Genomic DNA, 15,301 nt, shown 5'->3' with positions numbered 1-15,301 from the left:
TAGCTCATGATATAAGTCAGTGGGCTCTTAAATGTAATCAAGGAGATCTTGCTTAGGATGTGTGGCCATCTTGGCTTTTAGTATCTCTTGAGGCTGATCTTCTTTCTGTTTCCAGTTTTTTTTTTTTCATGGCTTCAGCAAAAGAAAAACAAAAAAAACAAGTCCAACACGACTATCATAAAAAAATAAAATAAAATAAAAAAGAGAAAACAGAAAATTAAAAAATGGAGCAAGCCTTGTATTAGAATTTCTTGTCTCAAATCGAATCCCGTATGAGGATGGTCTTGTACTTATAAAAATGAGTAGACATGCATCCAACCCACTACAAGTGGCGTTGGAGCTTGACCCGATTCCTCATCCAGTTTAGTGATGTAAACATAATTATTGGTCTTTCAGAGAAGGATTAGTATCCATTTAGGCAGGGGCTGAACCAGAATGAATGGTTATTGTTTTGCCAAACAAACACAAAACACAAACATCTCAATAAATTTGTATCGCCAACAGACACAAAACCAACCTAAAATCTACAACTACTATTTATAGTTTGAGGAAGCAAATGCTTCTTTCTTTATTATTCTCTTCTTTCAACACATACCAGACATGGGGCTATCACCCCTGTTGTACAGTTTCTATATATTTTATACAATCATCAGAGTACGAAATATATATATCTATATATACATATATATAACAGAGATATTAACAACTCGATATCAATCTAAGGAACGATTCTGTTAGCTTTCATCTTATCGATCCAAGAAATAAACGATGATTTGGAGTTCCTAAATCCCAAGAACCCATGCTCTTTGCTCTTGTTCATACTATCCAACTTCAACTCACCACTCAGAATAAGATCAACAAACCACCACACTCCGACCTCTTCCAGTTTAGTAGGCAACAGACCATTCTCACTCACAATCTCATCCCACACTGGCCCTTTATCCTTCATCATCTCCTCTAAACTCATACCCAATCCATCCTCAAACTCGCAATACTCCACCCCGAATTGCTCAGCCAACACCTTCCACAAATGCTTCCACTTAAACACATCACCATTGCTACAATTGAAGGCCTCGTTCTGCGCATTTGGATCCACTGCTGCCCATATCTGATGCTCGGCAATCAAGTCCGCGTCCGATGCATCCGAGTACTCCTCCCACCCTGCCCGGTTCCCCGGAAACCTAAATGGAGCACCCTCTTGCTTACAAATTGCAGCATAAACACACAGGGAACCCACGAGGTTTATCAAACTATAGGGCGAAAACCCAAATATTATCGAGGGTCGATGAACAGACCACGTTAAGCCCTCCCTCTTCCCAACCTCTTCCCACATAATATCTTCGAGGGTATGGTAAAAATTGGGCACATCTAGCCTAGGAAGATCCTCATGAAACGGAGGATCATGGATTTGAGCTTTTCCCCACAGTTCAAAGGGACCTATATAATGCTTTCGACCTGTTTGAAGGCAAATATGCTGCAAATTTGGGGAATTGGGTATCACTGCATTGAGTACATTTCTCAACATTTGTCCATTTGCTGGACAATTTTCAATTTCAGTGTATCGATTAGCCCAAGTTACGTAGAAGATATGAGTGATGTCTTGGAGGGCTGAGAGCTTGGATTGGGTTTCTTCGGGGTTGGAGACGTCGCACTGGATGTATTCGATGGGGTGATCGGAGTTCCAAGGGGGGCGGGGGCGGCGGGCGACGCCGTAGACCTTCCATGGGCCGCCAGGGGTGTCGGAGAGGGGGAGGATCTCAGCTAGGCTGTTGCCAACGATGCCGGTCACGCCGACGATGAGACCAACGCTTTGGTACTTTGGTGGCCCATCGTCATCTTCCAATTTCTTCTGATAAATTAAAATGGATGAGATTATTGAATATAACAATACATATATAGAGAGAGAGAGTGAATTACTTGCAGATTTTTTAGTTCAAATTCACAAAACTATCAACACATGTATATATGTCTATATATAGAGAGAGAGAGAGGGAGAAAGGGATAATGGAACAGAATTACTTGCCTTTGCAGCGCTAATAGCTCCAGCCCACCACCAGCTCATTTTACTGTTCACCTGCAGCTATCTATTGTAGAAATGGGTATCTGTTGGGTGGGGGGGAGAGAGAGAGAGAGAGAGAGAGAGAGAATTGGAGTAGCTAACAGGCTGTGAGTGAGGTGAGAAGAAATGGATTAACTTTTGTGTGGTGGGAATAGATTGTACATGAAACCAATTATTACTTATGTATGATTTTTTTTTTTTTTTGGGGTGGCAAGCACAATCCTACGTATTATTACTGATAAGTGATATACAAACAGGCAATGCAAAAATAAAACAGTACACAGTACAAGACACCCATATCAGGACACACAACACCTAAAGCCCACAAGAGACATAACTTGGATTGGACCGAAGGTCCAGTTAAACAAACCCATGAAAGAAGAGCGCCAATCACAAGAACCAGAAGCTTCTCCCGGACCCACCGTGGCACATCCAACGTGAACCACACGCCAAAGGAACGACGTCAGCAAGACACAATCATCGAAAAACACCACCATCATCGGAAAACACCAAAAATAGTGGACACCGTCAAACGGCAACGATGGAAAAATATCTCACAAAAGGATTTGAGAAGGAATGTCATGGCCGAAAGAAATCTAATAGGGAGCATGAGCTCCCGAAAGTGATAGCAACAGGGCCAAGAACAAACCGAAGAGATCGGTAAACTCCAGATCTGATGAACTGCGAGGCTGGAAATGCTGGTGCCGTCGGGAAGGAGACGAAAGGCACTGAGGGACCCATGGAAACCCAACCGAACATCAAGCCTGAATCAAAGTGGAAGAGCGACGCAAAAGGGCCAATAGGGTTGCCGCCGGCCAAAACACGCAATCCATCAATCGAAACAAAAGAACCACCGACCAGGTGGTATGATATGACATATATTAAGTTTCAATTTTAACATAAAATTGACATATATTAAGTTCCACCAACAGAAGATATTAGATATTTTTATATGTTGGTACTTAAAACCAACTGCTACACATAAAATGCTTTAGCCTCCCAAAATAGATTTTACATGGAAACAACTCTTACATGAGAGTTTTACCAGCTTCTACCCAAGTAAAACATAGTAATCTACATGTTGTCTAAAACCTTTACAAATCACAAATGCAAAAATATCAATTAGCTTCAATTTCATATTCACATTCTTCAATTACATAATAAATGTAATGGGAATCATTACTAGAAGGTCCATTACGGCTGCTGAAACTAAAATCAACTTTTTTATTAATGAAATGACAAGTAGTTTACCATAACTACGACGAAAGGTCCTACTTCAATTAACAGAGATATTTTTGAAGTATTGGCATCCATAAAGAAGAAAGTAACATGGTTGAACAATTTAAGGGATTGTGAACACACAGACATAAAACCTTTAATCCGTAATAATGAATGTTCAAGAGCCACCTTTAAGCTTAGCTTAACATCGTGATATAACTCAGAAATCATTCTTTTTCCATTATGCAAATATGATATTTTTGCTAACATCATGCAGCAAAAGAAATCAATTATATGCCTGTAGGGAAAATCAGAACACGTTGCACTTCAGTATCTAAACCTCTAATTCACATTAACCACTGCAACCGCCCTTGTATACCGAGACAGTTTAACATTTCAATGAACCTAATGCTAACATCATTGAAGAAATTGCACATCCTGTTGATTTTCCAAGCAGCAATATCAGGATATGAATTGTTATCCCTCTATCCAATTCAATGCAGCAGTAATTCAGTATGTGCACTTAAAAAAAGAACTTCAATTATGGACAACAGAAGATTTTAAATTATCTAGAAAGAGAGAAAGAGAGACCACATTCTAAACATCCAGGTACAAGAAAAATCAGTGTTCATTCATTTTTCATATGACAATTTACAATGTTGGCTCAACTGCAAAATTTTCAGAAGAGTCAAAAATTATGGGGGTATTTAAAAAATTAGATAAAATGTTTTCCAGTATAAAAGAACCCTCCAACCACATGAAATTAATTAATAGAACAAAGATCAAGAAAATCATTTGAAAACCATAGAAAATATAACGCATAAATAACTCAAGATGATGAAATGATTCCCAATAACATATTACCTGCCTGACCCAAAAATGGATTTCTATTCTCTATTGGATGTGAATTTAATACAGAATCAACTCACTCCCATGTTGGAAAGGGCCAGAAGATTCTTAAATCTATACCTAACCTCTCGAAGTCCTTTCCTTTATTTATTTTCAAGCTCAACCAATAACTGGCACCATATTAGTACTGCAATCCCCACATGACAATTGGTGCATCTAATTTAAGTTAAGAGTCAATATTGCTTGCTTCCATACTACGTTTACATGTATAAGAGAATAAATTTACTGCTTCCAGGTAGGACCAGAAGATTGCCAACCGTGTATAAAACCTCCAAAAGGCCTTATAAAATGTTTTTTCTTTATCAGTGAGTAAAAGGCCTTCTTCGATAACTGGAGTAAAAGAAATATAACAGATATAGAAGGAGCACACGAATTCTATATAGCTAACTATCACTAGTAGAACCACGTCCAACTAAAAGATCCCACTCCAGGAAACTCAACCTAAAGATTTCATAGAATTAACACTTTTCCTATTAAAATATAAAAGTCGAATAAAGCACTGAATATAAAATTCTATCCACAAGATCAAACCAGTGAGAAATAAAATAGTAACAGATTTATATAACTACATACATACAACAAGAATATAATCGTATAAAAAAAAAATACATACATATAACAAGAATATAATCATATAAATAAAGTATCAGCCATCACTAATTAATGGCAGACATAGATTCCTATTTAGTGTTATATTGGTGATTGTACATACCATGAAGTTATTTAACTTTCCCATCATTTCCAACTGAGTAACACAAGACTTGATGTCAGCTATACAAGCCAAATGAGCAAGTCCTTCGCCATGTATCAGCTGCTGATCAAAAAAAGGAAAATTTACAACATCACATTTCTGCTTACTTCTTGCCACATTGATGCATAAAACAGGCAGAAGAAGTGTGAACGAAACTAACAGGATGTACAAGTTTCAGAGCCAAGGAGTACACAAACTCAGCAGCAATTGCATCAATAGAATTGGATCTTCGATGATCATTTCTTTGTTAATCGTTCTGATAATCTGCATTCTTCGTCCTTGGAAACATGTGGATTAAGCTTCCGAAGGCTATTAACAAACATTATTGCCTCATCCCGCCGATTGTGCTTATAATATGAATCTACGATGGAGTTGTATGTGCTCTCATTTGGTTTACAGCCATGCTTAATCATGTATTGAACCACATCAATGGCCTCCACAAACATTGCATCAGCAGCATAACTTGCAACAAAGGTATTATACGTGATGACATCTGGAATAAGACCAGAATCCCTCATTTCCGCAAATATCCGTGAGGCATCTCTCATCCGACCATTTCTGCAATAAGCAAAAATTACAGTGTTGTATGAAATTACATCAGGCTTGATTCCTTTTGCCAAAATATCCCTCAGTATATCTTCGGATTTCACGAAATTTGCAGAGCGGCTGTACATATACATCAAGCTATTGTAAGTAGTTAGGCTAGGAGTAAACCCACCCTCAATCATGAAGTTCAATATCTCACTTGCTTTGGTAATCATCTGCCTCCGTCCATATATCGAAACCATGGCATTCAAAGTAGTTATGTCAAGAGAGGAACCTTTTCTTCTCAACTCCAAGAAAGCCCGTTCTGTTTCCAATAAAAGGTCGCATTTGCTATTAACTAGAACAAGTGTTTTCAACAGCGCGGCATGTGGTTCAATTATGCCAGAGTATATCTCTTCTGCAAGAGCACACATCCGTTCGAGTGACTTCCCATTGGCATAAGCATGCAGCAAAGAACTGTACGTCAGCTCATTGGGTTTACACCGAACATATTTCATCTCGGAAAGTACTTTCTCAGACTGCTTCCAAAGCCCTCCCCGTGCCAGTGCTGCCAAGATAGTATTATAGGTGGAAAGGTCAGGAGTGACCCCTGCATCCAACATTCTTTTATAAACAGACATAGCTTGCTCAAAAGATCCACACCGGCTGTAGGCGCTAATTAAGGTATTAAAAGTGTCCCTCTCAGCTACAAATCCCGCTCTCTTCATTTCCTTGAACACTCCCGACACTTCGGAATCCAATCCATTCTGCCCAAATACTGCCAGAAGTGTATTCCAAGTAACAATATCTGGGGCACACCCGCATGCCTTGATCTCTTCAAAAACCTTCATCATTTCCGTAAATTTTCCCCTGTTACCATACATCTTAATAAGAGCATTAAAGGTACATATATTTGGATTAATACCCACACTTCTCATCTCCTCAAAAACCCTCATTGCAGACTCATCCTTCCCGGCCTTCTCAAACCCTGATAAGAGAGTTGTATAAGTAAATACATCTGGCTTAATCCCTTTCCCCGTCATTTGGGTTTTAAACTCAATTGCTTCCTCCAATAAACCATCCCTAGCACAAGCCGATATCAATGAATTATAAGTCACGCTGCTAGGCAAAAACCCATTAATCTCCATCTCCCGCAGAACTTCCATGGCTTCCTTAGGCCTCCGAGACTTTCCATAGACATCCAATAGCGCATTATAAGTTACTTTATCAGGCATAAAACCCGCTATCTTCATCTCTCTGACCACCCGATTAGCTTCTTCATACAATGCCCCTCGGCGACAACAACTTATTAGAGTATTATATGTATATGCATCTGGAGCAACCCCTGAATTCTTCATCCCCTCAAAAACTGCCATAATCTTATTCCACGGCATACCCATTTTCCCATGAACATTCAGAATCACATTGTATGTAATCAATGTAGGTTTACAACCCTCTTCCTCCATTTTCTTGAAAACCATCAATGCATCCCTATACTTCCCATTTTTAGCAGAGGCAGTTATCAAAGAAGTATAAGCATAAACATCAATACCAAAACCATCTTTATGCAGACTATGAAGCAAATTAGCTGCCGATGAGACCTGACCCTCTTTGCCAAGAATGTTTATAATTACAGCAACAACAGACCCACTCAACAGAAGTCGAGAATCATTCCGATTCCGATTCCGAACCCAACCGAACACACTCATAGCCAGGTCACATTTCTTGTAATGCCCTAAACCCTTAATTATACCCAAAATATCTAAAGAAAGAGACCCAATACACAATTCTGATTCTTCTTCTTGTTGTTCACGTGAATTGAAGAATTCATTTAATATTTGGTCAATCTGAGTGATATCAAAATCAGGGTCGACTAGGGTTTGGAGAATATGCTGACCTTCAGGGGAGAGACGGTGGTGAGACCATGGCTTGCCTCTGTTGGGGTCCCGGGATTTGCCGATGCGACGCCGTGTTCGGGTGAGAGGGGATTGGGGGTTGTGGGTATGTGAGGAATTGTGAGAGTTTTGTTGGGGAAGGAGGTCTTGAAAGAGAGGGGTGAGTGGAGGAGGTGGTGGTTGTGGAGGTATGGCATGGTGGTGGTGGTGGTGGTCTTGAAAGAAGGGTTTTGGAGGTGGAGGGTTTGGTAGTACAAGAGGAAGACCCATCTTATCTACCATTAACAAAGTAGACAGAGAGAGAGAGTGCGTGTGTTTTTCTTGCTCAACTTGCTTATGGCAGTATTGTGTAGAGTGTAGTCGCTAATGAAATATCTGACAGGTTAGGTTACATGGACGGCAGTGGAAGGAAAAATATCAAGAGGAGTGGAGGGATGGTTTGGTCCTTATTTCTGTTGGGTCATAATCATTTCAAATAAATATGTACTCATAGATGATGTGGCTTAATTTGTTATATTTGATTTACCCATAAATATATATACTTATCTATTTTGACACATCAAATTTATATAAAAATATATACACAACTATTAAAGATGTTTTTATAATTTTAAGATAAATCCATGTGAGTTGTTTATTTGCCTTCCACAAATATATTTTTGGCATTAACACCTTTAATAAGACAACATTTTTTTAGACCCATGGAGGTATTTGCTAGGGTTTCATTTTGTTTTTATCTCAAATGAATTCTACAATATTTCTACTTGAAAATATTAATGAAAACAAGTACTACCTCCGTCCCATAATAGAGGTCCATTTATAAAAATTATAGTTTTTAAGGAGACATGCAATTAATTCATTGTCTCTTTTTAAAATTATCAAATTGTCCTTTCTAATTTAAATATATATAATTACTAAATTTGAAATTTTTTAAAAAGATAAAGAACAATAATATAAATATAAAGAAAATATGGTTTGACTTTTCAAAGAAAACAACTAATTTGGGACATGTAAAATATGAAATAATGGACTACTAATAGTAATTTGGGACATGTAAATATAAAATAATGGACTACTAATAGTATGGGACGGAGGGAGTATCAATATTTGAATTTTTTGGAATGTTTGGTGAATTGGAGAAAAAAAACAGATAACTTTTATAGTTGAGACATGAATAGAGTTGGTGCTGACAATATTAACTCCGATATATTCAATATTACATGATTTGTGACATAGTTGTCTTAAAAAATTAGTATAAAAGTTTAATTTTTGATATAATGACAAATTCAAAAACAAAAATAATAAAGAATATAACTTTTGAGTCCTCCTAATTCTAATAGGAAGGAACATTATTGATCCCACAAATTTCAGTTACCTGGTTGCAGATCAAGTATAAATAGTTTCAATATTTAATGCAATTTTTAAACATTCTATCTATAATGATAACCCAAATGAAAATTTGATTAAAAAAATAAAATAAATAAAAAAAGACAACAATGATACATTCTTACTCGTCACATTCAACACCATCGATGCATTTCTAGGAGAGCATCCCAATTCAAAGGGTGTCATGCAAGTCCTGAGATGGAAATTTGAAGCAAAGCCAAACATGGGACATCACAACCATTCTAAACATGCCAATAAGGTGTGCATGCAAACATCAAATAATAAAACACCAGCTAGGGCATAAATTCTTGCATCGCAGAGTCTGTACAACAAAACACCAGATTCAGTAGAACTAAAAACATTGCATTCGGAAGCCTACACATTAATTAAGGAAGCCCAAAAGGGGAAACTATTCCACAAAATCCAGAAAGGGCAATGCCTGTGGATATAGGCAGACTTGAAAACCTTACCAAAAGCCCTACTGGTCTCTCTCTGAGCAATATTATCAGCCACAAACCCTCATATACATAGCAGTTTTTGTATGGTAATTAAGTCTAAAACCATCTCCTGCAGTTTGCTCATTTAAGAAAGTGAGGATTGATCAATCCGGCGATCTCAAGAAACCCAACACGCTCCTTCCCCGCAAATATACTCTTCAGCTTCTCATCGCACACTATGATCTTCTTGTTTTCAGGGTCCTGAAAATGGATAGAAAGAACAAAGTCAGCGCCAAACTGCCAACAAATAAATTAATGTAGAACTAAGTATTACATGATCTATACATTGATTCAAAAGGAAATTAAGAGCACGTGCACCCTCACATCTCAAAGACAAAAAATGTTCATTGTCACCAGCTAGCTTGACTGTGGAATAAGTTCGGAAAATCTGGTCAAAAGATCACAATCCAAGTAACTAGCCATCTAGAATGCTCCCAAAAGAACATGGAAATGCTGACATAAAAACTTCCATAACCACCATAATCCTCTAGAACAATTAATAAGCAGATAAAAGGATCAAAGATTAAACACAAAATTACATTCAAAGAGCAACAACAGGGCATAAAGAAATTATTTGTGAGAATTCTTCACCAAAATCAACCACTGCACAGTGGCTAGTTGCTCTTTATTACTTTAGTTTAGAATTTAGATCATAAAAAAGGTCTAGTATTAATATTGAAAGACACACGGTCATCCAGCTTAAACAGGATATAAAGGACACTCTTGTTTTTGCCTCTCTCTTTTCTTCGTGCTGCACACCTCTTATCTGGTCAATTTGAAAAGATAAATTTTGTAAATGGTCAACTAGCTATTTCCCACTTAAAAGGATTAAGTGACAATTAATCACCCTATCAAATATTCTTATGTGTCAGGTATCAATATTCACATCCTTTTCCTTTCATAAATCTCATTTATGCAAATAGAACTGACAGAGCTAACAAACTAAGAGTTAAATGCACCAAAACATGCTTCCTTCCCACTACTCACCTCACTAATAAATTTACAAAAATGCTCCTACAAGAGCAGAAGTCAATCACCTCACTGGGATATAGAGGCACTTGTGGTTGCAATGAAATTAATGGTGCAAATTTTTACACTCTTATACCTCAAAATAATACAGCCGCTAAGTTTTACTATCACTATTATTTGTCATATCAAATGATAATATATAAAGAATATGTTAATCACCGGTATCCTATAAGTAGAGAGTTCTGGTTGTTTACATTGTTCAGATTTTCAGAGTTTCCATCAGTTGAAAAAAAAAAAAAAGACATCAGGATACAATGATCAATACACAAAAATGTTGAAATCAACTCGTTCAATTAAACCTTCCTGTGTGACAGGTGGATGATCCATTGTAACACTGGAACCTTCATCTACTAAAGCATGATCCTCTTTGACTATTGTCTATTGCAAAATTAAAGCTGATTTTTCTACAATGGAACACTAGGTTTCCTTCCCACATCATTTGCATATAAGGCTTCATTTGCATATAAGGTTTTATTCGAGATTCATTATAACATCTTGGTTATCTAGTTACAGTTCGCCACACCAATATAGTTTCGATTTGTGAAAACTTTATATATTAAAAAAATTACATTTAGTATCTTTGACAACCTGCTGCGAAGTAACCTTTGAATTAAACTTTCCTCATGAGTTATATGTACAACCAGCCTTCCTACCAATCCAGAAGTAACAGATTTGAAATATCAACCTAACTGAACACCAGTTGAATTACAAAACTCATTAACCCTCTAGTCAACTTTGTTTAACTATGAAGAAGTGAACAACAGCTAACTTGTGGGATAAATCCAGTCCCACTAATTTTATTAATAAGCTATATTGACCAAAATTTTATGCATAAGGTAGCTAAGCATTTGGCCGCAGCAATAATTACTAAAGCATCCCGTCAACATGCATGCAACTTCAATAATCTCTTAAAAGAATTGAGGTTTATTTGCTAGGTAATTGCATATGAAAGCAACATAATAACAGGAGAAGCTTAATTCCTTATCAAACCAAGCAATCCCAAAGAATATGAAATTATGAATAGATTTTGCTTTCACAAGCAATGATATGTAGATGTAGGTATGGAAAGAAATTTATTATAAGCTATAGATAATAAAGCATTAGCATCACACCCAACTCTTTCAATAAAATTATTCCAAATAGAAACTATATTGCAAAGAGATTTAGAAATGAAAGAGTATTACCCAAGTCCCCATAATTGAAATGCTGAAAGAGGTAGACTAGTTATAGAGTATAGACCTAACATTTGTCATTCTATGTATAAAATGACAGCCCTCAAATTTAAATTCACATTCGTGTGCACTACAAATGGTTCAGATATGTGAATCATAATTGAGTGCATTTATGTGCACATGCAATATCAGTTTACAATCAATGGAGCTTTGCCAGCACGGTTGCAGGCTTGCAGCCTCGGACAAATTAGTATTGTAAGTCTGTGACAGCCACCATACTCAACCCATAATACTACCTACAGTTTGCATGCCATGCAAACAGCGAAATAATCCCGTGGTTATACGCATATGTGAAATAATCCAATAATCAACTAAATCATAGAGTAAAGAGGTTTTATTTTATTTTTTTGAAAAAAATATACTATAAATGCAAGGCACAACAAACTTTAGTTCTAAATAATTTTTATAAAAATGACTGTTTTAAACAAATTGTGCCACTCAAGTCATTCAACCCATAAAGCCCCCAGTACTGCAACTCAAGGAATGCTTTATGGTGCTGCAAAACAATAAAAATCGCTAAACTCGACTCATAGAAAGCACTGGGCAACTACAACCACTAGAATCATGATAAATGAACAGAAACTCACAAAATTTTCATAATTCATCCATGTTTTTTCTTCTAAAAATGAAGCATGGTCCTTGACTGCCAACATTGTGTGAAAATCCTACTTGGAATCATAAAAAGCCCTACCTAACTTGGTCCCATTAATCGATGGTGGTGAAAGTGCAGACTAGGTACATACCTATTTGGAATAAGAGCCACTTTTAAGAATGTACTTTTATTTAATTACCATTATAAATTCATCAAGCACGGAAAAAACATGTCTCCACTTCATCCTGCTCTCACATATGGATGACAGCACCATAAACTGCCACTAAATCATAATTAGTCAATCAAAGATAAGAACAAATTTTAACTTCCTCAATGTTTCTTGTACATCAACTTCCACTATCCACACAAAAGTACTCCTGGTTTAACTAAAGTCTCAAGTTGCAATTTGTCATGTTTAATCTTGCTCCATATGCTAAATCCTTTATGTGCTATAACTTTTCTACATAATTCTAAGCCTATGCATCTGCTAAAAAAAGGAAAGTGCCAACAATTAAATTTAAAACCCCTTTTTGCAAAAAGCAAGCAACTTCACTAAACTTAGAAAATCCAAGTATCACACATACATCCACCCAAACACTAGACGGAACGGAACTCTGACATACCAACAAGTAAACCTGCATTTCATTCATAACAAAAATACCTCTAAATATATAGTCATCAAAGAACCCTTTCTCTTTTTCTTTTTCAATTTTTTTTTTTTTTTTTTTGCTTTCTTTTAGGTTCTCATTCTCAACGTGGCACTTTTTGTTCTTTCAGTTTATCCTTCACAAAAATATCCAAAAGCTTATAATTCCAGTAGCAATGAGACCAGAATTCTACCTACACCAAGTTACCAACATAATTTAACCATAATATAAGAATATGCCCAAAGGTAATGTTTAATAAATTCATCCACATTAACAACAACCCCGTTTATCTAGACCAATAGAACCTTATCCAGATGAAACAAGTAACAAAAACCAATCCAAAACCCTCAGCCGAACGTTTTACAACAAAATAGCAGGGCTTGATAAGCTTAAGATTGTCTGTAATACAAAGGAGTTAAAAAAAAATCCCAAGTTTCATCATCAAGCTACATTAGGGTTTTAGTTGTTCAACATCCAGAAATAAAAAACCATATATAAAAACTCACTAGTCCCATAATAACAAATTACTCCAAATATATAACCAACTCTAGCTTGACAGAGAAATATTAGGGCTTCAAAAGCAAATAGAAGAACTGCGAAATGCATAAATACAGAAAAATACCTGAAGGTTTTCCTGTTTGATGTAAGCCCAAATCTGCTTGAGGGCTTGGGTGCGAGGGATCTCAGGGACGCCGCCGAGGAACGCTTGCATTTCCGGCGACACACGGCGGGGCTTCATGATTCCTCTCGGCTCCCGCTTCCCGGGAACAGTCGCCGGCTTCGACGCGGTGGCATAGGTAACCATGCGCACTGTGCGCATGCTAACACGAGCAGGAGAAGCAACTGGAGCTCCGACAAGCCGCAGAGACGAAGACGACGACTTGGAGAACAACGCCGTGTCGTCGACCAAGAAGGTAGAGAAAACCCCCAAAGAAATCGCCATTTGAGGCCTTCGTAGAGATGGTGGTGTTGCTTTCTCTCTCTAGAAATTGGGTAGTGTGTGGATAAGAGTTGCAAACTGTGAAGTGTGAACCCGCCTTAATAATCCTTTGATGTCTCATTTAACTTTTCCGTGTGAATTGACCGAAACGCCCTCCTAGGGTTTGAGATGAATCGGATCAATGATGGGTTTGAAATTTGGTCTTGGTTCAAATTTTGTGACAATTTCAGTCCATTCTTGGGCCGAAACTAAATGCTACACATTGTCACGCAAGACTGCTATGAATAAATGAGTCCTTTCTTTCTTTCTTTCGTTCGTTCTTCATTGGCAATGACCTCATTGGGTGGGTTTGGGATGGACCCCCTTTCCCAAACTTGTCCCACCAATAAATTTTTGTTCCCAAACTTGATTCGGAAGGTCCGGGCAGGGTCGCGGCTTTGCGAATTTTACATTCTTTTTCCAAATACCTTAACCCAATTAAGATGATCTCAAACTAGTCTCAATAGGGCGTGACAGGACGTTATATTGATATTCTTACCTATGAGAATTATCACTAGCCTATACAACCGTAGGTGAAAGAGTGCAAATTAACTCAGAGGTAACTTGCAAACTGATTTTTTTTTTTTTTTTTTTTTTTTTGGCAAACATCATAAACACCAAAAGCTTCCAAAATCACTGTAAATCAAACTGAGCACGATGGAGTATATCCAATGGAATATGAGAAAGAAGAATGTCCTCGTGAAGATGACTTCGAGAAAGTTTAGCAAGCATATGGATTACCTCGTTGCCATGTCTACGCACATGACTAAGTCGAAACGAGGGAACTTTCTGAAGTGCACACTGAATATTATGAATAATAGCCGCCATATTGACTGAACAAACATCGGCATCCAGAACAGCCTTACAAACAATCAAGGAGTCAATCTCAAACCAACAGCGATGAAGCGAAAAACGATGAAGTTAATAAATTGATGTTATCAACATTGATGAACAATATAATTGAGATCCATGACTTATTTTACTTGGATGATCCTAAGAATCATTGATTGGGGAAGTGAGGATACAAAAACATGGGATCAAGAGGTGGGGGATTTTTCTATTTTTTGACTTGATAATTATTGATACTTTATGACGTAATAAGGTAAATGCCACGTGTTGCTTTTTAATAGTTCCACGTGACGAAAATCTGAACCTGAACCATACAATTTAAACATCTTATTCATTCAAGGTACGGAACATCAAACTAGTTTGGTATCATCAAAGCAACAGGCATCTTTCTCTTTCTCTGTCCCTCACTCTTCCCCACTCTACCCACAAATATCTTATTGATGCTCGAAGCCAGATAGCAATACTTGCTCAAGGGTACATTAGAGTTGGTGTTGCCAGCAAATATCAATTTTTCATAGCTTATGTCTTGTTGCATGAATTGGAGTCTTGAAATTAAAATAAATTCGGTATAAAGTTACAGAAAATTGAACCAAAATTTTTTCAAATTTCACCAATTTCAATTTTAATTTCAATGCTCTAATTATATACAGTCCAACATAGTCATAACAAAAACATACTATGTTTGGAAGTATTGAATCGGTAATTTGAATATTGAATTAAACCAAATTTAAGT

The 15,301-nt window shown here is 37.0% G+C and overlaps 3 protein-coding genes across 4 annotated transcripts; all 3 read right to left on the bottom strand.

Annotated features, from left to right (window-relative positions):
- Nucleotides 1–460: 460 nt before the first annotated feature.
- LOC132300055 (3-oxo-Delta(4,5)-steroid 5-beta-reductase-like) lies at nucleotides 461–2,199 on the bottom strand. Its single transcript, XM_059796996.1, has 2 exons — nucleotides 2,024–2,199; nucleotides 461–1,849 (listed from the first exon to the last, which is right to left on the bottom strand). The coding sequence occupies exons 1-2, from the start codon at nucleotides 2,060–2,062 to the stop codon at nucleotides 719–721; spliced, it is 1,170 nt and encodes a 389-aa protein (XP_059652979.1). The 5' UTR covers nucleotides 2,063–2,199; the 3' UTR covers nucleotides 461–718.
- A 2,521-nt stretch (nucleotides 2,200–4,720) lies between these two features.
- On the bottom strand, nucleotides 4,721–7,797 carry LOC132300053 (pentatricopeptide repeat-containing protein At5g02860-like). 2 transcript variants are annotated; one of them, XM_059796993.1, is made up of 2 exons: nucleotides 5,098–7,797; nucleotides 4,721–5,000 (listed from the first exon to the last, which is right to left on the bottom strand). In XM_059796993.1, the coding sequence occupies exon 1, from the start codon at nucleotides 7,637–7,639 to the stop codon at nucleotides 5,174–5,176; it is 2,466 nt and encodes an 821-aa protein (XP_059652976.1). In that variant the 5' UTR covers nucleotides 7,640–7,797; the 3' UTR covers nucleotides 4,721–5,000; nucleotides 5,098–5,173. The 2 variants fall into 2 exon arrangements, with proteins under 2 accessions (XP_059652976.1, XP_059652975.1); XM_059796992.1 differs by having other exon boundaries at nucleotides 4,721–4,997; nucleotides 5,098–7,796.
- A 1,225-nt stretch (nucleotides 7,798–9,022) lies between these two features.
- On the bottom strand, nucleotides 9,023–13,774 carry LOC132300056 (uncharacterized). The gene is made up of 2 exons (XM_059796997.1): nucleotides 13,363–13,774; nucleotides 9,023–9,441 (listed from the first exon to the last, which is right to left on the bottom strand). The coding sequence occupies exons 1-2, from the start codon at nucleotides 13,681–13,683 to the stop codon at nucleotides 9,322–9,324; spliced, it is 441 nt and encodes a 146-aa protein (XP_059652980.1). The 5' UTR covers nucleotides 13,684–13,774; the 3' UTR covers nucleotides 9,023–9,321.
- Nucleotides 13,775–15,301: the final 1,527 nt, after the last annotated feature.

This window comes from Cornus florida, unplaced genomic scaffold (genome assembly GCF_030987335.1).
Source record: "Cornus florida cultivar Cherokee Brave unplaced genomic scaffold, ASM3098733v1 CherokeeBrave_3.0.0_Hap2_Chr03, whole genome shotgun sequence".
Taxonomy (NCBI): domain Eukaryota; kingdom Viridiplantae; phylum Streptophyta; class Magnoliopsida; order Cornales; family Cornaceae; genus Cornus; species Cornus florida.
The sequence above is the reverse complement of the archived record's forward strand: the minus strand, read 5'-3'. Positions and strand labels throughout refer to the sequence as shown.

What these genes read in the sequence shown, in the direction of transcription:
- LOC132300056 (XM_059796997.1), bottom strand. Translation starts at nt 13,683, where the DNA reads ATGGCGATTTCTTTGGGGGTTTTCTCTACCTTCTTGGTCGACGACACG. An exon ending in TCAAACAGGAAAACCTTCAG is followed by an intron (nt 9,442 to 13,362) that starts GTATTTTTCTGT and finishes ATCCATTTTCAG; the next exon opens with GACCCTGAAAACAAGAAGAT.
- LOC132300055 (XM_059796996.1), bottom strand. Translation starts at nt 2,062, where the DNA reads ATGAGCTGGTGGTGGGCTGGAGCTATTAGCGCTGCAAAG. An exon ending in GAGCTATTAGCGCTGCAAAG is followed by an intron (nt 1,850 to 2,023) that starts GCAAGTAATTCT and finishes TTAATTTATCAG; the next exon opens with AAGAAATTGGAAGATGACGA.
- LOC132300053 (XM_059796993.1), bottom strand. Translation starts at nt 7,639, where the DNA reads ATGGTAGATAAGATGGGTCTTCCTCTTGTACTACCAAACCCTCCACCT.